This window comes from Numida meleagris, chromosome 26, assembly GCF_002078875.1.
Source record: "Numida meleagris isolate 19003 breed g44 Domestic line chromosome 26, NumMel1.0, whole genome shotgun sequence".
Taxonomy (NCBI): Eukaryota; Metazoa; Chordata; class Aves; order Galliformes; family Numididae; genus Numida; species Numida meleagris.
Genome location: NC_034434.1, coordinates 4,650,335 through 4,672,349, shown reverse-complemented (window position 1 = coordinate 4,672,349; position 22,015 = coordinate 4,650,335). Strand labels below are relative to the sequence as shown.

The following is a 22,015-nucleotide window of genomic DNA, read 5'->3' as shown; positions in this document are numbered from 1 at the left end:
ATAAATTGTAGCAGTACTCATCCAGGCGACTACCCACTAACACAGCCATTCCAAACGTGGCTCCAGAAAGACCACTTCGTTTGCTTGAAAGCAAACATTTCGCGGAAAGGAGGTGAAAAATAAGGTCGATGCAGAGGAGGCAGGCAGGGAGCTGAGCCGAGGCTTGCGCAGAGCTGCGGCTGCCGCAGCTCGAGGACGCAATTAGGATTTAATTCCCGCACCGCAGCGGCTGCACGGGCGTGGCTGGGACTCTGCTACCGACCCCGTGCATCGGACCGAGAGGGGCCAGAGTGGAGGCAGCAGCAGCAAAGGGCGGGGGAAGTGAATCGAGGCTCTAAGACCGGGCTGCGAGCGGGCTGCTGGAACCGGGACCGGCGCCGGCACCGTGGAGACCACCTGACCATCCCAGCCGCCGCTCCGCCCCCGCCCCCGGCCCGTCCCCCCGGCCTGTCCCCCGGCCTCGCCCCGCCTCCCGGCCTCGCCCCGCTTTCTGCCCTTTCCCCACCCGCCGCCGCCCCGTGCGTGTAGTCGCTGTCGTTCCGTTCCGCTTCGCCATGTCCTCCGAGCCGGCCCCGGTTGCCGCAGCAGCCCCCCCCGAGCAATCCCTCGAGCCGCCGGTTAAGGCGGAGAGCAGCGGGGAGGCCCCAGAGCACCGGGCGCTGGTGCTGACGGGTTTCGGTGGCTACGAGAAGGTGAAGGTGCAGGCGCGGCGGAGCGGCAGCCCCCGGCCCGGGGAGCTCTCGGTGCGCGTCCGTGCGTGCGGCCTCAACTTCGCCGACGTGATGGTGCGGCAGGGGCTGTACGACCGCTTGCCGTCTCCGCCTTTCTGCCCCGGGATGGAGTGCGCCGGTACCGTGTGCGCCGTGGGCGAAGAGGTCCGCGACCGCCAGGTGAGCGATGCCCGGTTCGGTTCGCACTCGGTAGCCACTCCTCCCCAGTACCGGCGGTGGGCGCGCCGGGCCCACGGGAATGGGATGGGAAGCTCCCGCTTCACGGCCCTGTCCCGTTCCGGGCCGCGGGCTTGAGGTGGGGCTGTGCTTGGACCCGCTATGTCTTCTTTCGAACCCAGCCCTCCCCCTATCAAAGTCCTGTATGGGGCGGCGATAGCATCCCTGCTGGTCCGTCCCGGTGGGGAAGAGGCTGGAGGAGATCCTTTGCACATACGAAATGTTCTTATCGCTTAGTAGGACAATGGGATGAAGCATGACTGTGCTGTTTCTGCTTGCCTGGGCTATGTGAATGGGCAAAGAAACGGCTCCAGCTTTCACAGAGGTGCCTGGAGTGATGAGCTGTGGGTAGCAGCAGGCTGGCTGCTGGGGGCGCTGGGAGCCTCTGGCTGCTGCATTTCTATAAAACCCCAGGGCAGAACAGCTCTGAGTGCCCCAGAGCTTTGGCTCCCATGGCTATCAAGGTACACAACTAGCAAAACAGTATCTCCTAAAACCTTCTTTGTTAAGGATGATTCCCTCCCTTCCAGGAAAATGTCCTGGTTTATTCAAATGTAAAAGCCCAGCCTGCAAAATGAGGAGTGTTTCTTCTAGCTACCTCTTATCTGCTCTCTGATATGGCTGTTTGGTGGTCTTCCTGTTGCACATGGAGCAGTTGCTTTTTGATGCCCCATGCACTGGGCATGGCCCCCACTATGCTGGTGGGTTGCACGGTCCTGTTGTGCCAAGAGCAAGGGTGGGATGCTTTCTGCACATCTTAAGCTCATTTCATACCTCCTTGTTGTCCACTGGGTTTTAGGTTGGTGATAAAGTGATGGTCCTGGCCAGGACTGGGCTCTGGCAAGAAGTTGTGAATGTGCCCGCTGTGCAGACGTTCCTGATGCCCGAGGGAATGAGCTTTGAAGAGGCAGCCGCTCTTCCTGTCAACTACATCACTGCCTACATGATTCTGTTTGACTTTGGGAACCTGAGACCCAATCAGAGTGTCCTCATCCACATGGCTGCAGGTGAGTTAATTCTTGCTGAGATTTCTTGTCTCAACATGCAGCTTCTTTGCGGGGCATGGGTAAAGCAGCAGAGAGAGGTGCCGGACCAGCAAAACATCACCTGCAAACCTATTTCCTGGTAGCCTTGGTCAGTCTTCCTTAGCATGTTCTCAGCCTGCCCCAGACAAAGCCTGTGTCCCAGACTCCCATGTTTGCTTTTAAGTCTTTCTCCCTGCTGGTTTTCAGGTGGTGTGGGAACTGCTGCCATCCAGCTGTGCAAGACTGTAGAAAATGTCACCATTTTTGGTACTGCATCTGCCTCCAAGCATGATTCACTCAAGGAGAGTGGAGTCGCTCACCCCATCGACTACAGGACTATGGATTATGCAGAGGAGGTCCGAAAAATCTCTCCCAAAGGTACGATGTGATGGAAGACTTCTACAGTGACCCTGTTCTTCTTTCATGTGCAAAGACTTGTAGCTGCTTTCAATTCCCTCTAGGTGTTGACATTGTCATGGACCCCCTGGGTGGATCTGACACATCCAAAGCATTTCACCTGTTGAAGCCAATGGGTAAAGTCATCACTTATGGTGAGTGTGAACACCATGTCCCAACCCCAGCATAGGTGTGGACTGATGCAAGTGTATACTGCTCTGTGCCTGGATATGAGGCCAGGGGGAAGCACTGTGGTTGCTAGCTGCTGCTTGTGTTATATTTCTGTGACTTTTGTGAAGAGTTTTAGGATGCTTTGCCTGGATAAGGCACTGAGGGGAGTGAGATGTGTGTCTTGCCCCAAGGGCTGTGGTCACAGGCTCTAGTGCTCTTCCTTCCCATGGTGAGATTTCTTCTCAAGCGCCAGTGCCTGCAGGGGAATCATGGAATTGCTGAGGTTGGAAAAAAGAAACTGTAACGTCCCTATGGAGGAGCCCTGGCATGGCTACTTTGTCCAGGCTGCCTTAATGCCCAGCACTAATAGAGCCTTGCTTTTTTTCTAGAGGATGTGTGGGTGATGAGATTTGAGGTTGCTGAATACTTCTGTCTCCATTCCCCAGCTCTGAAACACTGTGATTTTGTCCCTGGAGACAAAGCCCTCACACAGCCTCCAGTGGGATTCCAGACACTTGCAGCAGAGTGCTGCCTCTGTCCCAGCCATTGCAGTAGTGTATGGCTTCCTTGGGGAAGGCTGCCTGTAGGAGAGGGGGAGACCTGCTGTCCCACCAGCCCTGCTGGCTGTGACTTGTAACCTCCCTCTTGCCTCTGCTAGGGCTTCAGCTCAGCTGCACCGCTACTGCCTTCCTAAGAGAGGAGGAGTTTTATGTTTTTGCAGTATATTCATGCTGATGCTCCAGATTCTGCTGCATGGGGTGCTCGCTGCCTCTCTGTGCTGACCCCAGGTCATCTGAGGCTTTGTCATCTTCTTAGGGGTAACAAACCTGATCACTGGGCAGAAGAAGAACCTCATGGCCATGGCTAAAACTTGGTGGAACCAGTTCAGCATCAATGCCTTACAACTCCTACACCATAACAAGGCTGTGTGTGGATACAACCTTGGAAATATGGATGAAGAACACAAACTTCTCACAGGTGTTGTACTCAAGCTGATTAACCTGTACAACCAAGGAAAGATCAAGCCCAAAATAGACTCTGTATGGTCTTTTGATCAGGTGAGTCTGAGCTAGCATACAGGAAGCCCTGGGGGATTTCTGCGTAGGGAGCTCTGTTTCAGAGTGAGCGCCTTGTTCACGGGGGCTGAAAAATTCTAAGAGCCACCTGTTCTTAAAGAGTTGGTGCCCCTTTTCCTTTTAAGATATTAAAGTGGTTGGGCTGTTCTGCTCCAGTGCACAGAGCTGGGCGATGCCAGACCATGTACCTGTGGGATGGGGCAAGTGCTCAGCTGCACAATGCATACCCATGGAGGGACTGGGCTGTGCATCAGACAGAATGTGGAAAAAAAACCAAACAAACCAAAAAACAAAGTAGAACTTGCGGGCTGAGGTAGAAACAATATAAGACAGAAGAGGAGAATAATAATAGTGATGATAATCATGTAATATATATTTACAAAACAAGTGATGCACAAAACAGCTGCTTCCCACCTGCCGACTGATGACCACCAGTCCCTGAGAAGCTCTCCCCCCGTTGACCAACTCCTCACAGTTTAATGGCTTTTGTTGTTGTTGTTGTATTGTTTGTTTTGTTTGTTCTTGCATGATGGCATATGGTATGGAATATCCCTTTGGCTAGTTGGGGTCAGCTGTCCTGGTTTTGTCCCCTCCTGGCTCCTTGTGCCTCCCACAGTCCCTTGCTGCCAGGACAGTACAAGAAGCTGAAATGTCCTTGGCTCTGTACGGCATTGCTCTGCAACAACTAAACCATCGCTGTGTTATCAACATTGTTTTTCTCCCAAAGCCAAAACATAGCATTATGCCAGGCACTGCGAGGAAAAAAACAACTGTTCCAGCGGAAACCAGGACAGTGGCCTCCATGATAGGGGGCAGCTGAGACAGCAAAGCAGAATATTGGAAGAGAAGCTGCAGCTCTTCCAGCAGCTCTGCCATGCTCTGTGTTGTCCAAGCAGAGTCAGTTTATTATATTATTATTTGCTGGGGTAGGGTTATTGCAGAGGAGGAAAGGACTTGTTGAGGATCAGTTGGTATTAGTACCTGAGAACTGGTCTGATATAAATGCTTAAGGGTTTAGGGTTAGGGCTCTGCAAATGCTTGCAGCCCAGGCATTTCTGTCCAAAATGCATCTGTGCAGAGGCACCTGAAGGCTCAACCCTCATCTGGGTTGCAGAGAGAGCTGCTGCAGGGCAAGCTGCCTCCTGCATGCCCCTGGGTCTGGGTGGACCAATGGGGCCCAGGGGGTCCTGGCTGCACTGTGGGGTGGCTGTGGGTAGTCTCACAAGATTCCCACTGTTTCCAGGTGGCTGATGCCATGAAACACATGCAAGAGAAGAAGAACATTGGAAAGGTCATCCTGGTTCCTGAGGCACCCAAGGAAGAATCCAAAAAGGCAGAGAACTAAGGAGGAGAGAGATGTGTGCAGATCGTGAATTCATGGTTTAACTCGCTGGTCTCTTTGGGACCTGGAAATGGACAGCTCAGTAGCTCAGTTAAAGCTCAGATGAAGTTTGCATGCTCTCGCTGTGACTGACCCTCTGCAGATATGCATCCTGCCCTAGCTCTCTGTTTTGAAGCCTGGTTATTTTGTACATTTTTCTAATCCCTTGTATCCTTACTGAAGTTCTAAACTAATCTTATTTTTTTTTCTGGCAGCACAGCTGCAGCTTTGAGGCAGTTGATGCTTAACAGCTGCATAGGCTGTCACTGTGAAGATGTAAAATGCTATACTGCCAGGCATCTCCACAGACACCCAGCCCATGCTGGAACACTTGCACTGTCACCTCTGAGAAGCATGTTCAGCAAGAGAGGGGGGCCAGGCTGAGAATGCTTCTTAACAGCTGGAAGAACAGCATGGCTGCCTCAGTTTAATTCCAGCACTGGCTGGTCCTCTGTTCACATCAATCGTGCTTTCTTCCCTCTACTTTTACAGGCCTCTAACACCAGTGAGATAATAACAGGTCATGTTGTCTTTGCCTTGTAAATAGTCATCCTGGCATTCTGGAGTCCATAGGATATTGCATTTAATTTGTAGTCACTTCTCTGTGTGGTGTATAAGGAACCTGACAGGCTGTGCTGCTCTCTGTGAGTACAGAAGAAAAGTTCCAGTTGAGTAACTTGATGATGTTCAGATATTGATTGCAAACTGTTAGAGGAGATCTAAACTGTGTCTGATTGTTAGAGACCATAAGGATTGAACTGTGTCTCAGATGACTGGAACATTTGATGTCAGATCTATTCTTCATTAATGCTGGGCTTCAAGTTGATATAGTTAACACTAAACTTCACCCTTGTGTTTGTATTTCCAAGAGCTGCGGTGTTGAATCAGACTTCAGCAAGATGGGACCAAATAAGCCTGTGTTAATGCTTGCTTTGTGTTGTGTCCTGTGTGCTGAGGAGACTTTGCAAAGTAGCTTGCAAGAACAATCCTGCCAGCCTGCTTCATGGGGCTCTGGGCTCCACGTGTAACAAATCATTCGGTGGAGCTGTCACTGAATTATCAGCATAGGTGGCAAAATGTCCAGCTCTGCTGAGCCTCTTGGCATGGGTATCTGGAACAGTTCAGTTCCAGTCAGGCTTTCTGTTCCCTTCTAGACGGCTCTCGAACTAGGCTCTCCCACCTTGTGGTCAGTGCTGCAGTAGGGCTTGACTCTTCTTCCCCTGGAGCTGCAAGTGTTGGGACTCTGCCAGTCCCCTTTCAGCACTGAGGCTTTAAGAAATGCTTGGGGTGCTCTTCCTGGGCTAGAACTTAGTTTCTCTTCCTCTTTTCTGTCTTCATTGCATTTGGGAACAGAACTGTGCAGACACCCAAACCTAGTTCTTTGAGGACTTCCCCTTCTTGCTCCACCTGGCTTCCAGCCCTGGGTGACCACAGTGCAGTGTGTGCTTGCTTTAGCAGTTTAGGCTTTGTCATGGATTACAGATGCTGGAGTGATTTAGGCTCCGTTTGGGATTTTAAAAGGTAAACCTGGGGGCACCAAGGAGCACTGCCTGTTGTAGGTGAGGTCAGGCTGTAGAAGCAAATGTTGGCTGCTTGGAGTCCTGCCTGTCCTGACTCCAGAGAGGGAAGGGGCTGTGTGGACAAGTGGATCCATTGGTGAAGCCCCTCAGCTGCTGGAGAACAAACACTATCAGCAGGCAGGGGAGTCCTAGGCAGATTAAGTGTGTGAGTTCTTCCTCTCTGTTCCCAGACCAGTGCTCCTAGCATCAGTTCAGCTTGAATTTCAGGTGCTTAGTTCTGGTGCCTATTAAAATGCATGGGCAGATACTCCAGAGGACTTACTCTGCCTAGCTTTAACACAGCCCCATTACCTATGGCCCTAGAGAAGGGCTGGAGTCCAAGCACAGACACCCATTGTTCCATCTCTTGCACATGTGAACTCCACCACTACCGATATGGTCACATGAAATGCAGACGCGCAACTTCTGACATCTCCAAATCCAAAATCTTGCTGCTTTCCTTTCAACCTGCCCCTATCTTGCTAATTTAGATTAAATCCAACAGTGTCTAATGCTGCTTTACCAAATCTAACAACAGAACGGCTGTCTAAACTGCTGCAATGGAAAGTCTCCATTATGGAACCTGACTTCACCTTGATGAAAGAGCAGCATGCTTAAATGGCACACCATGCTGCACATCTTCAGGTTCTGCAGTTGTAAAAGTGAAATCTATCCAAGTGTTCTACCATAACATCCTTTCCTTGCTTTACTGTCAGCCAAGAGCATGCTCAGTGCCTTACTTGGATGGCCTTGGATTAGGCAGCACAGCAAGGTTTTCACTGCCCAGGCCCTCCTTCCTCATGGAATGTAAAAGAGGAGGGGGAGTTCTGCAGTTTGCTGCAGGGCCCCTCTGCCTTGCTGCCTTATGATACACCATAGCATAGCATCTTGGTGCCTTCTTTTGCATGCCTGTAAGGACTAGGAAGTCACTGGAGCCTCTTCCATTCTGGCCTTTCAAAGTACTGCCAAAAAATGTTATGATTCTTGCTCTATTTTGTGAACATTATTGTTGTAGTTAGACTTAGCGTGAATATGACTTTCACTTTGCAAGTGTCATGGGCTGTGTATGGCTCTCCTGGAAGCCTGTGCTCCTGCAGCCAAAAGAACCACCTTATAGCTGCCGCTTTATTGCAGCTCTTCCTCCCAGGCTGAAGGTTTAGCTCAGAGCTGGTCCTCAAGTGAGGCTTTATCAGATGCTCTGCCTTGGCTCCCTGGAAATAATCAGGGCTCCCTGTGCTCTTAGGGGACCTGCTCATGTATTTGCTACCTGCATGTGCCTGAAGGCCTTATCAGGGTGTGAGTACTAATCAATTGCTATAGCCTTCTGTTAGAGTTGAGCACTGTTTTTGTGTCCTTCAATATCAACGTTTTCTACAGGCTGGCCAAGGTTAATGCTCTGTTCTAGTTGTGTTTTAGTAGTCTTTATTTTTTACTTTTTTAAATGGATAAACATGTTATGGGTCAATAACCTATATAAAACAATTTCAAGTGTCTTAATGAATTAAAGTTGACCAGCACGTTTGTACACTTAAGGACCAAAGCAAAACAAACAAACAAAAAATCATTCCATTCAGTGTTGCTTAACTGTTTAGGGCAAAGTCATACTATCAAGGAAACAGGAGATTCCTAATCTTAAAATGTGTGTGCCGTTACTGCAATCAGAAGTGCAATTCAGTGTTGATTTACATTGTCTGATCCAAAGGTTGTGCTATGAGGAGAGACATCCAGGTGAAGAGCAAGAGTAATTAGAAGTTAAGTGTAGGAGAGGCTCCCCTAGCCCTGGCAGGGATGCCTGTTATAGTGCTACTCTAATGTCATTGCTGTGGTTGCCTTCCCAGACTGATACTTTTAGACTTGGGCAACATGCAACCCCTTTGCTATCATCAAACAACTTTTGTCACCTCTGACTCTTCTGTTTCTCTCTTGTTCATTTGTGTTGCATGCAAAGTGTAGGAAAAGGAAGGAAAGCAGACTCAGTTTGCTCAAAGGAACACGACCCCCTAAGTGCTTTGGGCTGGGGAGGAGTTTAGCTGTGTATTTCTTTTTTTGCCACCTGTATTAGACTAAAATTGAGTGATTGGTGACAAGAAAAAGGCTTTAATCAGCACAAAATGTTGGCTGCTTGCAGCTGCTATCAGGCTATGTGTGAAAGCACTATTGTTGCCTAATGAAGTCTCTTCTGTATAAAACCCTGGTGATGGCAAAGTGACTGGCAAGTAGTACATGAGCGTGATCTGAAATGCATTAGACTCTGAGCCTCTTACGACATATGGTCTGATCTGTACTGTCTGAGTTGTGTTGATTTGCAAATATGTGATATGAGTGATGGTCACCGAGAGGCACTTGGAAAATCTTTGTTTAAAAAATGTATTGTGTAACCAAGTGAGACAGAAAGTAAGTGTGCCAATGCTGTTTACATGACTATAATGTGTAATGCTCCTCCATCTAATGTTTCCATATGCCTTGTGTTTAAAATGTTAATTAAAGCATAACAAAACCCTCAGTGGCGTGCTGCTCAATATTCTGCCAGTCTCTGGGGCCCTTGTATCGCTTCAAAAGGCAGTCAGGGGTTGGACATACTCAGTTTACAAATCCCAACAACTCTCCAAGGCTGAAAAGCTGCCTCTGCTCTCAAGGATAATGGTTAATCACTGTCTCAAGTGTTACATCACTCTTGCACTGCTCTAGTTTGGAGGGCAGGTACAGTGATTGTTTCTGTTTGCAAAGCACTTAGCTGGTCTCTGCACTTTAGGCTGTGTTGGGGTGTCCCTGTACACAGATGAGATTGATATAGGGTCCCAGAGTGACAGCAAGACAAAGTGTGAGCAACCACTACAAAGAATGTAGAGACAAATCTTAGTTTATTTGTGTTTCTGCACCTGCAGCCTGTATATGCCCGTATATTCTCTGGAGGCAGCTGTTCAGAGCTGACACTCTTTGCTACTCCTCAGCCAAGCGTAAGGTTTCCTGCTGTCCCCCAGAACAGGTGCTGGGGAGGGGTGGTAGCTCATGGCTGTCAGCTTGAGGACTGAAATGTCTACATAAACATCCAAAATTAATGATAGCTCAGCTCTGGCACAGGCTCTGGAGGTCGCTGAGCTGGAGCCAGCTACTACTGAGTCTGTAGTGGCCAGAGGAGGAAACAGAATTCCAGAAGTCTGGGGCTGGGCAACAAGCAAGCTCCTGCACAGGCCAACAGAGTGCCATTAAGATGGCACTCTGTTGAAAATCATGCCAGGGCTCAGCCTGGATCTGGTGCTGAAACAAGCTGTTACTTAACTGGCTGGTGAGAAGATGAGCAACTAGTAAGAGCTGGAGGTTTGGGAAGCTCAGCTCCAATCTGGGAGATAGAAGGGCTGTTAACGCATAGACTTCTGGCTACCTCAGGATACAGTGAGCTCCTTGGACAGGCATGTGCTTTTTTCCTGAGTTGTGCTGAGCTGTAGTTTTGTCAACTAGGAAGGAAGGTAAAGCGAAGGCACGGGATGCGAATGCTCAGGCACAGAATCTCAGTCAATGCCCAATTTCTTCAGTACAGTACAAACCTCATGGAGATACTGGGCATCTGGATAGCCATTCCTGTAGGGCAGAGAGAGAAGCGATGTAAATCCTGCTGATAGTGCTAAAAACCATTGAGGGGGAAGCAGCTTATTTTTGCCCTATCTCTTCAGCAGAAGGTAAGGGTGGAAGTCCTGCTCCCTGGGAGCTGCAAGGAGCTGCCAGCTGCTGCTGCCTAAAGTCACAGCTTGTGCTCAGCTGACTGCAGAGCTGGCGCGGTAAAAGCCAGGAAAGTTCTGAGTGAAGAGGGATCAGAATTCTTGGCCGTGGAGAGGGCTTACAGGTGTGGGTAAGGTCTGTTGCACTGAGACCAATGTTTCACTGTCTACAATTGCTCAGATAAACCTGAAGGTGTGGTACTAACTGGATCATACCTGGCTTTGCCTCCATGCCAGGAGGTTTTGTGTGGGATAGGGCCCCATGTCACTCTTTCTTCTCCGTTGTAGGACTTGACTTGAAATGTCAGCCCTTGCTCAAATGCTTTCTGCAGCAGAATTGCTGTCTTCTGCCCTTCCCTGTTGTCAGGCAGGAAAGCAAAGAAATTTCCCCCTTTGTAAGGCTCTCCTGGATGGGGATGACCAACCTTAGAAAAGAAGAAAGCACATTAAACGATCACCTGAGTGTATAATCTCAGTTCTTTCTTCTGAGATGCTGTCCAGCTTGAAAACAGACAGCTGTGGTGCCCATGAGCTGCTAGATGCTTTGAACTAATACTGGAACTCACATGCTCTTCAAAAGCAGCATGCAGCTCCCAAACCCTGTATGGAGTGCTGTTTCACTAGGCAAAACCTCTGCTCCTTTGCATATGGGTCATGGAGCTGTACCTGCCCTCCTTCACCCTCTCTTCCATCATCCCATAGCCCCAGTCACACTCACAAGGGTCCACTGCCCAGCCTCCAGCAGGATAGGCACTCCCTTCTGGTGGGGTACCTACCCCTTGAATGCCATTGGGGATAGTGTATTTAATTTGGAGTGTCAGGTCTCGGAAGTAGCCAGGCAAGCTCTGAGACAAAGAGGAAATCTTGAAAGTCCCGGAGATCTTGCAGCCTGAGGCAACCGAGGAGGAACCGCAGCAAGCTGGCTGGTTTGCTGCAAAACATGACCTGCACAAGGCATGACCACAGGGGGCCTGGCATGTGACACATAAGTCCTGGCAAGCATCACATTGGCCCAGAGGAGTCTTGCAGCTTTCCTGTTCAAGGCTCTTGTCTTTTGTTTGCAGTGCTGGGAGGTCAGGCTCCTCCTGAACACTGTTCCTGCCAGAACTGCTACTTTCCTGGGCCCTGGGCTCAGCTGCAGTTGACTGTTCAACTGCAGCCTGGAGTGATTCAGGAGCCATACTCTTGTACAGCCAGGTGGGCAGGGAGTGAGGAGCACCATCAGCTGTGGGGATTGGTGACCGCAGCTGTCCCATGGCGTCGTTGTGGCCTCCTCTACTCTTGTCTTTCACAAACTGGAACCTGTCTGGCAAAACCTGCTTTAACCGTGCAATGTCAGGTTCCCCCAGCATCACTTTTGTCTTCAGCTGTTCCTTGGACTCCCTGAGGGCAGTGGGACTTGGGTTGTCCATTATGCTAGGGCTGAGAAGGTTGCTTCCTCCCTGCACAGCCCCAGGATTTACACGGTCATTGGCCTCCTCCTGTCCCAGTGCTTGTGGGAACCTCCAGAGACTGGGGGATCTATTTTCATCAGCCTCTAGCTGCTGGAAAGCACTGGGAACCTCTGGGTACACTGTTTTATCGCTAATGTCCAGGTGCTGCAGGTCCATCTGCAGGGGCTCCAGGCTGCTGGGAAGGGCTGCACCCAGCATGGTGTCCTGGCTTCTGCTTGACTGGACAGCACTTGTGTGTCCTGCATTTAAAGCTCTCTCTGGTCCTGGACACAAGGATGAAGACTTCAGGGCATGGAGCCTCCTGGAAGAAAACACATGGAAGGCCTCAGTCACTCCTGGTAGCATGTCCTTAGGGCAGGCAAGATAGAGCTTATACTTGTCTTTGCTGAGCCCAACCTGGAGGGAACCTCCTTGCAAGAGGCTACACAGTTCGCACAGGGCATCATCATCCGGCCCATCTACGGCAAGCTCTGAGTAGCTCATACTCTGACACACAAGGTCAGGACACTTCTGCACAAGATTTTCCACCTTCCATTTTGCTTGGAGAAGCTTGCTCCTGTCTGTTGCCTGCAACGTGAGCACAGTGCAGTCCCCAGTGGAATGCTCTGAGATCTCCACAACTCTTCCCCTGCACAATTCATCAATAGCAGAGCGACAGGCATATTTCAGATAAGACCACTGCAGAGAGTCCAGGCTCATTTCTTCACTCACCCTATTGTCTCCAGTGGCTGCCCTGCCAGTGTCTTGGGGCTTGTTGCTTTCCTTTGACTTTGGCAGGGAAAAGCTGCTGGAGCGTCGCAGCACAGACCTGGATTCAGAAGGTTTGGAGTCTAAAGAGGTCCTTGTTGTGTCAAAGAGACTTAGAGACTGAAAGGTACTAGACGTGCCAGCAAGGGAATGGTGTTTGGTGAGATCTGAGCCTTTCGAGTCTCCAGGATGCTGCAAAGTGCTGTTTTCTTTGCTCCCAAAAGGAGACAGACTCTTTTGTCTTGCAAGCCTAGCACCTCCTTTCACATGGTCCCATTCTTTGGGGTCCTGCTGAGACTCTGCTGCTGACTCCGAAACCATATCCACTGCAGAGATATGAGGCTGGTATGGCTGGGCCAGTGTTGTTGTGTCACTGGGACTCAGAGCACGTGTCTCTGAGAAATGCTTTCCAGAAAGCTGCGCATGCCCCACTGGAGGAGAGTCCTGATTTGCCAAGAGGCACTGGCCAGCCTGAGACCTGCCAGTTTTCAGAGCACTGAAGTTGGCAGCCAACTTGTGCTCAGCTTTCAGCTCTGGCTTGCCTGGGCCCAGCTTTAGAGGCAAGGTGTCCACAGGAGCTTTGGGCTTGTGCAGTGCAGTCTCTGTAGTGCAGGAAGTTGCTGGCTGTGAGGGTAGGGAGCTACTGAACATGCCAACCATCTGTAGGGCACCACTTCTGCTGCTGACATGTTGAACATACTGTTTGGCCTGGGAGACATCAACAAGGTTTCCAATAAGGTAAAGCTGCTTCCCATCTTCATGGCAGAGCAACTGGGGATACAGCTCCTGCAGCTCCTGTGTCAGAGCCCCGAGTGCCTGGTTGTTCAGTCCTTCCTTGGAGAGCTTCTCCTTGCGCAAGCTCACTTCCAGCTGCTGGTAGAGGTGCTGTAGGGCCAGGCGGGACTGTTGCAAAGTGTCCATGTCCTCAGATGTACCTGGAGATGGTTGGAGGTACAGTATGGTGATGTCATTGCTGCTAACGTCCACCACATCCACATGATGCTGACGAAGTATACCTTGGTACTCAGAAGCACAGAACCTCTGTATGTACAAGTAAATGTCTGAGTCCATGACCAGGGAAAAGTCCTCCAGCTGTTCCACAGCTTCCCCATCCACTGGGCTTCGAGGTGATGGGCCATCAGCTGCCTTGTCACACACCTGGTCCCACTGTGGAAGTTTGGCTGCCTTTGATGCTGACTCAGCAGAGTCAGGCACTTGGTGGTAATCATACATTCTGGTGTTCTTGGCTGAATGGCTGGATCCTGAAGGCAAGCTCTCTCCAGTTGGTTGGCTTTTGAGGTTCAGGCTGGCCAGCAGGTCTCTGCTGAAGGCCTGCAGCTCAGTGAATGTTCCCTTGACTCTGCAAAGTGTGCTCCTGTAGTCAAAGTCGAACTGCACACTGCTGTAGCCCTTCTGCAAGTTCTTCAGGAACATTTCACCAGCAGGAAGCTTACCATAGTCAACCATCATGCAAACACGTACAAAGATCTGCAGGCAGAGACGAAAGGAGAGAGAAAGCATGGACTAAAAATAAGGCCCCTCCAAGGCACAGGGTGGAGGTGAATACACCCGACTCTTATCACAGCCCCTGTGAAAAGTAACCTGCTTTCATGATGCTCAGTGGGAGAATAGCACAGGCAGGACTGAAAGATCCAGCCAGCCTAAGTGACTTTTGGACCTTGTACCCATAGTCAAAGGCTTTGTACAAACAAGGAATGCAAAGGGCAAACCGCAGAGATGCAGACCCACTTCTATAAGCTGGGAGCTCTGCAAACTGCCCAAACCTACTCTCCTTTCCGCATCTGAAGTGCAGTTACCCTCTTGCTTTCTCAATGCTCGTTCTGGCACCACAGGCTTGTGGCAAGGTCTCCAGTGCCTGATCAACTGCCATGCCCCCATTTTCAGTGCTCAGATGTGAAGATAAGACAAGTGGAGGAAGATATATTAAATTTCTAGCGTCTCCTAGACACCAGCACGTGTGTCGCCTAAGCTCTCCTGAAAGGGAGAAAGCAAAAATACACTGTGCATGTCCAGCTAATGACAGTGTCCAGCTAATGGCAGAGCCAAGGCATTAGAAGAACCGCCTCTGTGCCACCAGATGGAGTGGGGACAAGCACCCCTCCCTCGAGTCTGACTATTCCTTGCTTTGACAGGCATAAATACCAAATGACTGACTGCAAAATCTGCTTTGCTGGTGCTATATTATTAGTGTGAAAAAAATATACAAGTATCCTCATTTGAATATGAATAAAAATGAAACCTAATTAAAATTAAAAGAAGGAGCAAGTTCTCCCTTCCTGAGCATGTCTGCCAGGAACAAAGCCTGTCTGGGAGCCAGCTGGGGTTGTCGCAGTGATGTGCATTGCCTGTGTGCGTAGCTCCACTCCCCCCTACCTCATCAGGGCTCAGCTTCACTATGTGTGCCGTCACCTCCAGGGGGTATTTCTTCCCTCCGATGCACAGCACATGGTTCTTCACCTTCAGGATACGCTGCGCCACTGCATGGGGAAAAACAACAGGCAGTAGCATGGGCCCGGCAGGCCGAGGAGCAGCACTCCCATGTGATCGGGGCAGGGGATAATGGGGTGACACTCGGGCAGAGCCACAGGGCCCAGTCATTACCTGCCAGTGCCTCAAAGGTGATGAGGGCGCAGGCTGGGGAGCCAGGCAACACCTGCACATCGGTGATCTCCCCGCCGCCATTGCGGGAGCGCAGGAAGTGGATGGTCAGCTTGTCGGCCACCCTGTCGGGGGGCAGGTCGCTGGGGATGCCCCACACCTGCACCGTGCAGCCGGCCATGCCTGCGGGGACAGGACAGCAGATGAGCCGGGCCAAGCACGGGGGTAGGGCGCCAAGGCCCAACAGCGGCCTACCCGCGGGCCTGGGCCGAGCCTGTTAGGACCTCACTGCTCTCAGCGGGCCGGGCTGCCCCACACCGGGCCCGTTTTCCTCGCTGCTTCTAGGCCCCGGTCGTCCTCCCCCCTCCCCGGCCCCAAGCTCCGCGTAGTGCCGCGGCCCCGCCTCGCTACCTGCGGCCCCGAGGCTCCGCCGCTACGACCGGGAAACGAAACTGAAACCAGGCAGCCCTCCCCACCCGGCCGGCACCGCCCCCTGGGCCTGCTCGGTGCAGCAGAACGGCCCAGGCCGCCCTGGTGATTCCCCTGTCCCAGTGCCCGGGCTGGGACGCGGCTTTCCCCGTGGCTCTTCCACCATTCACGGTCCCGGCCCTGTCCCAGGCTACCCCCAGCACAACAAACACAGAGCTCCGTGCAGGCTCTTTAATTCACACACTGAATTCCTGATAGGCCAGGCTGACAGCACTGGTCAGCACTAGCTCACGTCCTCCCTAAACACAGCCACTGCCCAGCGCCCAGCTGGGACGTAGCCAAGGATGTCTACTTCTCCTCCACCACGGCTGTCCTTCTGGAAATGGATCTCCAGCGCATCCCTCATGGGCTCCTCAGCCAGCACATCTGGGATCCCCGAGAGCAGAACGGTCCTGGTGCAGCGGAAGGGCTGCAGCTAGGCACAGAGAAAGAGAGAGCTGCAGCCCCCATGCTGCATGGCCAGCATGGACATAGGGTCCCCCAGCAGGCAAGGAGACCAGAAACACACCCCTCAGGCTGTTCAGGAGCCCTCAGCCAGTGCTGGCTCCCCTGGAGCTGGTAGGTGCTACTCTGCATCAGAGTGCATGCACTTCCTTACCTGCAGGTTGGTGACATCTCCGCTCATGTAGGGTGATATTTTGAGTTTGTATTTTGTTTTCCCAATAGGCACCTGGACCTGCCCTCTAGTGATTAGCTGCTCGGCCACTGGAGATAGAGAAGAAAGCCCTGAGCTCCACAGGCCCCTGCTGAACTCCTGGTTATGTTTCTGGCATGATCACCATCACTACTCAGCTGCAGCTCAGTCTCCGATCCCCATTCCTCACAGCTCCATCTGCTCTGAGGAGACAACCAGTGCTTCCCAGAGCTGGCTGGGTTGCTTCCCTCCTGCCAATGGCCCTGTGCCCAGTGTGTCCCACACACCTCCATCCTGTGTGAAGGTCAGCACCACCTGGCCACAGTCATCCAGGAACTCTCTGCTCTCCACCTCACTGCCTCCATTCTTCGTCTTGCTGAAGAAGAGCTCCAGCTTGTCCAGTAGGATGTCCTCAGGAATGCCCAGGCTGGGCAGGCCGGACACCAGGATACTCCTGCTGCCTCGAGTGAGCCCAATCTGGGGGTGGCACAGGCTAGTTAGTGTTGCAGCAGGGCAGAGCTCAATGAGATCAGATCTGCAGTACTGGTGCGCTGGGCTGAGCTGCTACCAGTGACCCAGCCCAGGCAGTAGTGGAGAAGGACACAGCCGTGAGCCCTTGTAACATACCTCCAGGGCAGATGGCAGCAGTATGTCCACTGGACCTGCCTGCACCCGCACTTGGCACCGGTCAAGGTCTTCTGGGTTCTCTCCGTGGCTCAGCTCCACCACATGCTCTTTCATCTCTATCACCCGCTGGGCCACTGCAAAAGGAAAAGCCCTCAGCCCAAGCAATCAGTAGGACAGGGCATGGGAGAATGAAAGCTTTGGGAAAGGGGAATAGCCTTGCACAACGATGGCTTGGCCAGGACAGGCAGTGCTTATGAGTGTTGTGGCTGTAGCGCTGCTGCTAGTGATGCTTGGCAAGCCCCAGTGACACAGACACTTTCCCACAGCAGTGCTCTTTTCACTCTTACCCTCTGCCTTCTCAAAGGTGATGAGTGCTGAGCCCCCTGGCAGAGGATAGCGGATCAGAGGGGTGAGCACCAGCTTGTTCATGTCCTCCTTATCTGTCGTAAGTCCCTTAAACACTACCTTCCTCTCTGGCAAGGCATGCAGCATCTAGGTTAGAGAACACAGCAACTGGAAGAGACTGCACCCCGTACAAGGCCTGTCCTTGCCAACCCAGATGAGAAACAAGCTCATGGCTCAAACCAAACAGCTGGCATGCCTTAGCAGTCTCTCCTATGGTCCAGCTGTGCCCAGAGTCCCAAAGCCACTGCTTCTGGCCCTGGCAGAGGAGCCCCAGGCTGACAAGAGCTGGGCCCAACAACACACAGTGCCCAGCTGCATTCACCAGCAGCCTCTCCAGCCTGGCTTACACCTCTCACCAGTGGGCACGAGTACCTACACACACTCTGTTACCATCATGGGATCCTCCCAAAGGATCCTCTTCCTTATTTCTTCCAATTTGTTTTCCAACATCTGCTTCTCCTGTGTCAATCTGCTCTTCTCATCCTGTGCCATAGAGATATCCAGCTGGAAGAAAAGAAATAGCGAGCAGTAAGGGAATCAACACAAAGTTCTGGATTACAGCTGCTCTCTGATCTAAGCAACTCCAACTACACCATTTTTCTGCTCACCATCCTCCACCCTGGCTTCCCACTGCAGCCCTCCTCCACAGCACAAGCTCACTTCCCAGTACAGGCCCCCTGTGCTGCTCCATATAACCACTGTTGCATCCCAGCAAAGTTATCTCAGAGCAGTGAGCTGAGCAATGCAGCCAGACTTTCCACTGCTACCGTGCATAAAACAGTTCCTTCAAGCACCCACCTGGAGGGATACCTTTTCATCATTTGGAGGCTTTTGCTTAAGATTTTTCTGAAGAAGTTCTCTCTCTTTCTTCACATGTTGTAACCTTTGCTCTACACCTTCCTTGTCCTTTTGCAGCATCGCGTTGTCTTGATCCAGAGCGCTACAAAGATCCTGTGAGAGGAACCATTAAGAATCCCAGTTAACAACACAGTGTCCCCACTGGGTGTCCAAACCCAGCACGTGCTTGTCTGGGCAGGTAGCAGGATACTCCCTATGCACAGCCCTGAGCACAGTCCTGGCACTCCATGGATGCGAGTATCCCCTCTCCACCACTTCTGGCTTGTGCTAAGCAGTTTGGTGCCACGTGCATGAGGGAAAGATACAAAACTCAGGAAATCTGCTGGCATCCCAGTGCAGAGTTTGCAAGGAGACAGGATAACACGTGAAAAGCTGCTACCAAAAAGCTACGAGCATGATGGCTGCAGACTCAGAAGAGCAGCAGCTCCAGCCCAGGAAGCTGTGGGGTTTCTGGGCCGGCTGCAATAGAGGCCTCAGAGGATCGGGATCTGACCCGATCCATCTCTAAGGGACGCGGTCAGGGCAGGACGCACCTTGTACTGCTCGATCTCCTGCCGGGCTCGCTCGGGGCTCATCTCCAGGCTGCAGTTCTCCCAGCGCTGGGGGCTGGCCAGCCGCACGAAGGAGTCCTGCAGAACGCGGGGTCAGAGCCGAGGCCTCCGAGCCGCGGCCCCCCCTCTCCCCTCCCACCCCGGGGCTCAGCCCGCCCGTGAGCCCCGCGTGGAGCCAGCACCTCCTCCGACTCCATGGCGGCGGCTCTGACGGCGAAGGGCGGCGGCGGCGCGGCTGGACCCAGCGGCAGCCCGGGAGCACCCCCCCAACCCCGCAGCTCCTCCCGTCCCGGCGCTTTCGCTTTTCCTTCCGCAGCCCGGCCCCGCCCCGCGCCGGCGCTTGCTGGACGAAGTTCCGTCCCGCGCCGGCCCAGCCCGTGCCTCCCCCAGGTAGGGGCAGAGCCGGAAAACCGAGCTTTTAACCCAGTTCCCAGAGAAGCAGCTGTGTCTGGACATGGAAAGGATACTGCTCAGCCGATAAGCAGTGTAAAACGGTAACCAAAAACGTAGTAGCATCCTGGCACTGGCTCAGTCACTGCAATTCTCAGCCCCATCATCTGGAATTACTAATTCCTCTTCCCTCTCCCATCCACATTCGCCGATGGGGATTTACCCCAAGACATTTCCAATATGGGCCGAAATAAAAGAAATGACTCTTCAGCAGCAGTCAGTGGAAAAGGCCGTCTCCTACTGCCCCGAAAGGCAGCGAGGTGCCCAGCAGTCATGCAGACACAGCTCAGTTCACCCCCAGCTCAGGGTCCCACACCCTTCCATTTCTCAAAAGCTTGTCTGGTTTACAATTGCTTTTCCAACTCTTCTATGGACACCCAAAGCACATCTACACCACAGAGAAAGGCCTACCAACGCAATTTTATTTAACAAAACAAGATGGTTTTAATAAACATTTATTGAAACAGTCCTATTTCAAATTTAGAATCGCAGCTTCTGGAAGAACCACTTATTCTTGCCAGTCTTATATCTGAAAGAAGAGGAACACATTTTAGAGTTTACTTCATACAAACAGACAACAGCATAAAACATGCACCCAATCCCTCCATATCCCCCCCTACAAGCAAAAAGCAGCACTCTGTTTACCCACAGGTAATGCACCTGGTCTCTTCACCCCAACTTGCCAACTAAACTTTCTTCAAAAGCTCAAAGTCCCCACAAAGTGATTATCAGCTTGCAGATTTTCCTCTTAAAATCATATCATGAGGGAGACCCACACTGCAGCAGTTTCCACACACAGGACAGCTTCAGATGATGCAGAATGCACCCATTAGTTACACACAGAGAAGAACTGCCTACATTTATGTGCAGAGGATATGCATTACGTATGCGCTTTAAAACACCCAGCTGTCTGGGCTGTCAGCAGGACATCCCTGCTTCCTGCTGCAGCTGCACAGCTCCTTCCACGAAACGGGTTTCTGAAGTGAGCACTGAAATACTGAAATAAAGGGTTGCCAACATGAAAAGTTTCTGGGCAAGGTGAGCACTGCCCTGTCATGCTAAGCCCAGTGACATGAATCTGGTAGACACAAGGTGGCAAGATGCCAAGATATCATGCCACCTGAACAGCCTCACTTGTTCTGGTACGGGGCAGCAGCAAAGTAATTGTCAACATGAGTCTACTGGAATTTGTAAACAGAAACATGGACAAACTCAACCTACAAGGCCTATCTGGCCACGGGACAAAGCACAGCAAGAGAGAAGCAATCATTCCAAAAACATACTTAAGCAATTTGAGGCAGTCCAATCTAGGACTCAGTTAGGGCAATACCATTATCACACTGAGTCCTCCAGAAAGTGAGGCACCATCAAGATTATGAGCTTCCAACTTACCTCTCCTCAAACTTCACCTTAGCTTCACGTCTTGCTTTGCGTTTCAGAGCAGGGTCCCTGAACACATCTTTATTGACAACAGTTTTGTCCAGGGGAATATCAACAGAATACCTGGACAAGAGAGCAGCAAGGTGTGAGACAGTCACTGTATCTGGCATAAGGTCATGTGTACATGTTAGTATCAGGCTAAAGAATTATAGCACTTAAATCGTTTAATTCCAGAAATCACCAAATCACTGAAGCATGCAAAATCATTTAATAGAGTAAATTAAAGAAAAAGGTACACTTGTGACAACAGACAAGCAACTCTGCATAGCATTTTGTATTCGGCAGCCTGTAACAGCAGCAGCTACAACTGAACAAGAAAAACACTGCTGGGTGGTAATAGCTGCCATGAGCACCAAATTGTCAAGACAGCTTCAAAGGTTCAGCCAGTGACACTCCACAATTAATTGAAATGAAACTGAACATGATTGAAATTAAAAGCCAGCTGTGTCATCTCAGCAGTATGCTAATATTTCACATCAGCTTTACAAACCCTAAGTCACTATTTTCACAGTGTATGCCCCGCATACACTCCACCACACAACGGAGAACCTCTACAATTTGCAGCACTTACCAAAGAGAACGAGCAAGAATTACAAACATTGAAAGTGCACAACGTGTTTTTTTTTCAGCCCCCCTACCATCAGACTTTAGTCCTGCTGAAATAACCACACTCACCGGGTGGGCATAAGGTGGTTGTAGTTATAAACTTTCACAAAAGACTTGATCTTAGACCTCTTCGCTATCTTCTTCTTGCCCATTGCCGCTGTCACCTTCCGTGGGTAGCGGTCGATGCCTGCCACCAAGGCGTGGCTGTAGGGCCGGTCAGATGTGCCATCGTCGATGTTCTGAAACACACCCCACACCCGCGCTCAGCCAACCGATCGTCACTACCACCCTGAGCTGCGCAACGTCCAGCCGGGAAACCGAGCACATACACGGGCATCTTCAAATACACTGCCGTCGGCTGCGCTGCGGGCTCCCGGTCGTTCTCCACGAGCAGCCAGGGCAGCGCCGGGGCCGTCCTGGGCCAGCAGCGAGGGCAGCTCTACAGGAACCCCCTCAGCCCCGCACTCACCTTCACGATGACAGCCTTACGCCCCGAGTAGCGGCCAGCGAGCACCAGCACCACCTTCCCCGGCTTCATAAACTTGCCCATCTCTGCAGACACAGCACGCGGCGGTCAGCACTGGGCTCCGGCTGTTCCCAACCCAGCCGTTCCCGCGGATGGAGGCAGATCTCGCAGCCACCCCTAACTCACCAACACAGTCACTTGAATGGCGCCGAGGCGGAAAAGGAAGTTCCTGCCTCTCCGGCGACCCTTCACCCCGCGCCCCTTGCGTCACTTCCGTCTCATCTTTACGGGAGGGCAGCGCACGCGCACCACAACGCCACAGTTGCGAGGCAGCAGCTGGCCGTCCCCGGCCCACTCCCTCCCGCACCGTCCCCGGCAGCGGCCCAGACCCAACACCT

At 51.8% G+C, this 22,015-nt stretch overlaps 4 protein-coding genes across 8 annotated transcripts; 1 reads left to right on the top strand and 3 right to left on the bottom strand.

Annotated features, from left to right (window-relative positions):
- On the top strand, positions 555-9,058 carry VAT1 (vesicle amine transport 1). The gene is made up of 6 exons (XM_021377970.1): positions 555-890; positions 1,747-1,954; positions 2,180-2,350; positions 2,434-2,523; positions 3,356-3,597; positions 4,859-9,058. Exons 1-6 carry the CDS (start codon positions 555-557, stop codon positions 4,958-4,960), a joined length of 1,149 nt encoding a protein of 382 aa, XP_021233645.1. The 3' UTR covers positions 4,961-9,058.
- Positions 9,398-15,621, bottom strand: LOC110388555. 4 transcript variants are annotated; one of them, XM_021377955.1, is made up of 6 exons: positions 15,503-15,621; positions 15,095-15,274; positions 14,867-14,970; positions 11,048-13,960; positions 10,488-10,696; positions 9,398-10,134 (listed from the first exon to the last, which is right to left on the bottom strand). In XM_021377955.1, exons 2-6 carry the CDS (start codon positions 15,270-15,272, stop codon positions 10,065-10,067), a joined length of 3,474 nt encoding a protein of 1,157 aa, XP_021233630.1. In that variant the 5' UTR covers positions 15,273-15,274; positions 15,503-15,621; the 3' UTR covers positions 9,398-10,064. The 4 variants fall into 4 exon arrangements, with proteins under 4 accessions (XP_021233630.1, XP_021233629.1, XP_021233632.1 ...); XM_021377954.1 differs by having other exon boundaries at positions 15,095-15,582; XM_021377957.1 differs by lacking the exon at positions 9,398-10,134 and having other exon boundaries at positions 10,495-10,696; positions 10,990-13,960; positions 15,095-15,582.
- On the bottom strand, positions 15,738-18,997 carry IFI35 (interferon induced protein 35). Of its 2 annotated transcripts, none has more exons than XM_021377971.1 (9): positions 18,838-18,997; positions 18,638-18,733; positions 18,045-18,197; positions 17,637-17,750; positions 17,189-17,333; positions 16,842-16,975; positions 16,502-16,691; positions 16,179-16,285; positions 15,738-15,995 (listed from the first exon to the last, which is right to left on the bottom strand). In XM_021377971.1, exons 1-9 carry the CDS (start codon positions 18,850-18,852, stop codon positions 15,804-15,806), a joined length of 1,146 nt encoding a protein of 381 aa, XP_021233646.1. In that variant the 5' UTR covers positions 18,853-18,997; the 3' UTR covers positions 15,738-15,803. The 2 variants fall into 2 exon arrangements, with proteins under 2 accessions (XP_021233646.1, XP_021233647.1); XM_021377972.1 differs by having other exon boundaries at positions 18,057-18,197.
- On the bottom strand, positions 19,506-21,961 carry RPL27 (ribosomal protein L27). Its single transcript, XM_021377982.1, has 5 exons — positions 21,804-21,961; positions 21,621-21,703; positions 21,221-21,390; positions 20,498-20,608; positions 19,506-19,634 (listed from the first exon to the last, which is right to left on the bottom strand). Exons 2-5 carry the CDS (start codon positions 21,699-21,701, stop codon positions 19,586-19,588), a joined length of 411 nt encoding a protein of 136 aa, XP_021233657.1. The 5' UTR covers positions 21,702-21,703; positions 21,804-21,961; the 3' UTR covers positions 19,506-19,585.

What these genes read in the sequence shown, in the direction of transcription:
- VAT1 (XM_021377970.1), top strand. Translation starts at nt 555, where the DNA reads ATGTCCTCCGAGCCGGCCCCGGTTGCCGCAGCAGCCCCCCCCGAGCAA. An exon ending in AAGAGGTCCGCGACCGCCAG is followed by an intron (nt 891 to 1,746) that starts GTGAGCGATGCC and finishes ACTGGGTTTTAG; the next exon opens with GTTGGTGATAAAGTGATGGT. An exon ending in GGGTAAAGTCATCACTTATG is followed by an intron (nt 2,524 to 3,355) that starts GTGAGTGTGAAC and finishes TCATCTTCTTAG; the next exon opens with GGGTAACAAACCTGATCACT.
- RPL27 (XM_021377982.1), bottom strand. Translation starts at nt 21,701, where the DNA reads ATGGGCAAGTTTATGAAGCCGGGGAAGGTGGTGCTGGTGCTCGCTGGC. An exon ending in AACCACCTTATGCCCACCCG is followed by an intron (nt 20,609 to 21,220) that starts GTGAGTGTGGTT and finishes TCTCTTGTCCAG; the next exon opens with GTATTCTGTTGATATTCCCC. An exon ending in AAGGTGAAGTTTGAGGAGAG is followed by an intron (nt 19,635 to 20,497) that starts GTAAGTTGGAAG and finishes CTCTTCTTTCAG; the next exon opens with ATATAAGACTGGCAAGAATA.
- IFI35 (XM_021377971.1), bottom strand. An exon ending in TGCTGCCATCTGCCCTGGAG is followed by an intron (nt 16,692 to 16,841) that starts GTATGTTACAAG and finishes TGCCACCCCCAG; the next exon opens with ATTGGGCTCACTCGAGGCAG. An exon ending in GAGATGTCACCAACCTGCAG is followed by an intron (nt 15,996 to 16,178) that starts GTAAGGAAGTGC and finishes CTCTGTGCCTAG; the next exon opens with CTGCAGCCCTTCCGCTGCAC.
- LOC110388555 (XM_021377955.1), bottom strand. Translation starts at nt 15,272, where the DNA reads ATGGCCGGCTGCACGGTGCAGGTGTGGGGCATCCCCAGCGACCTGCCC. An exon ending in TGAAGCTGAGCCCTGATGAG is followed by an intron (nt 13,961 to 14,866) that starts GTAGGGGGGAGT and finishes CTCTGCCTGCAG; the next exon opens with ATCTTTGTACGTGTTTGCAT. An exon ending in TCCCCAATGGCATTCAAGGG is followed by an intron (nt 10,697 to 11,047) that starts GTAGGTACCCCA and finishes TTCTTTTCTAAG; the next exon opens with GTTGGTCATCCCCATCCAGG.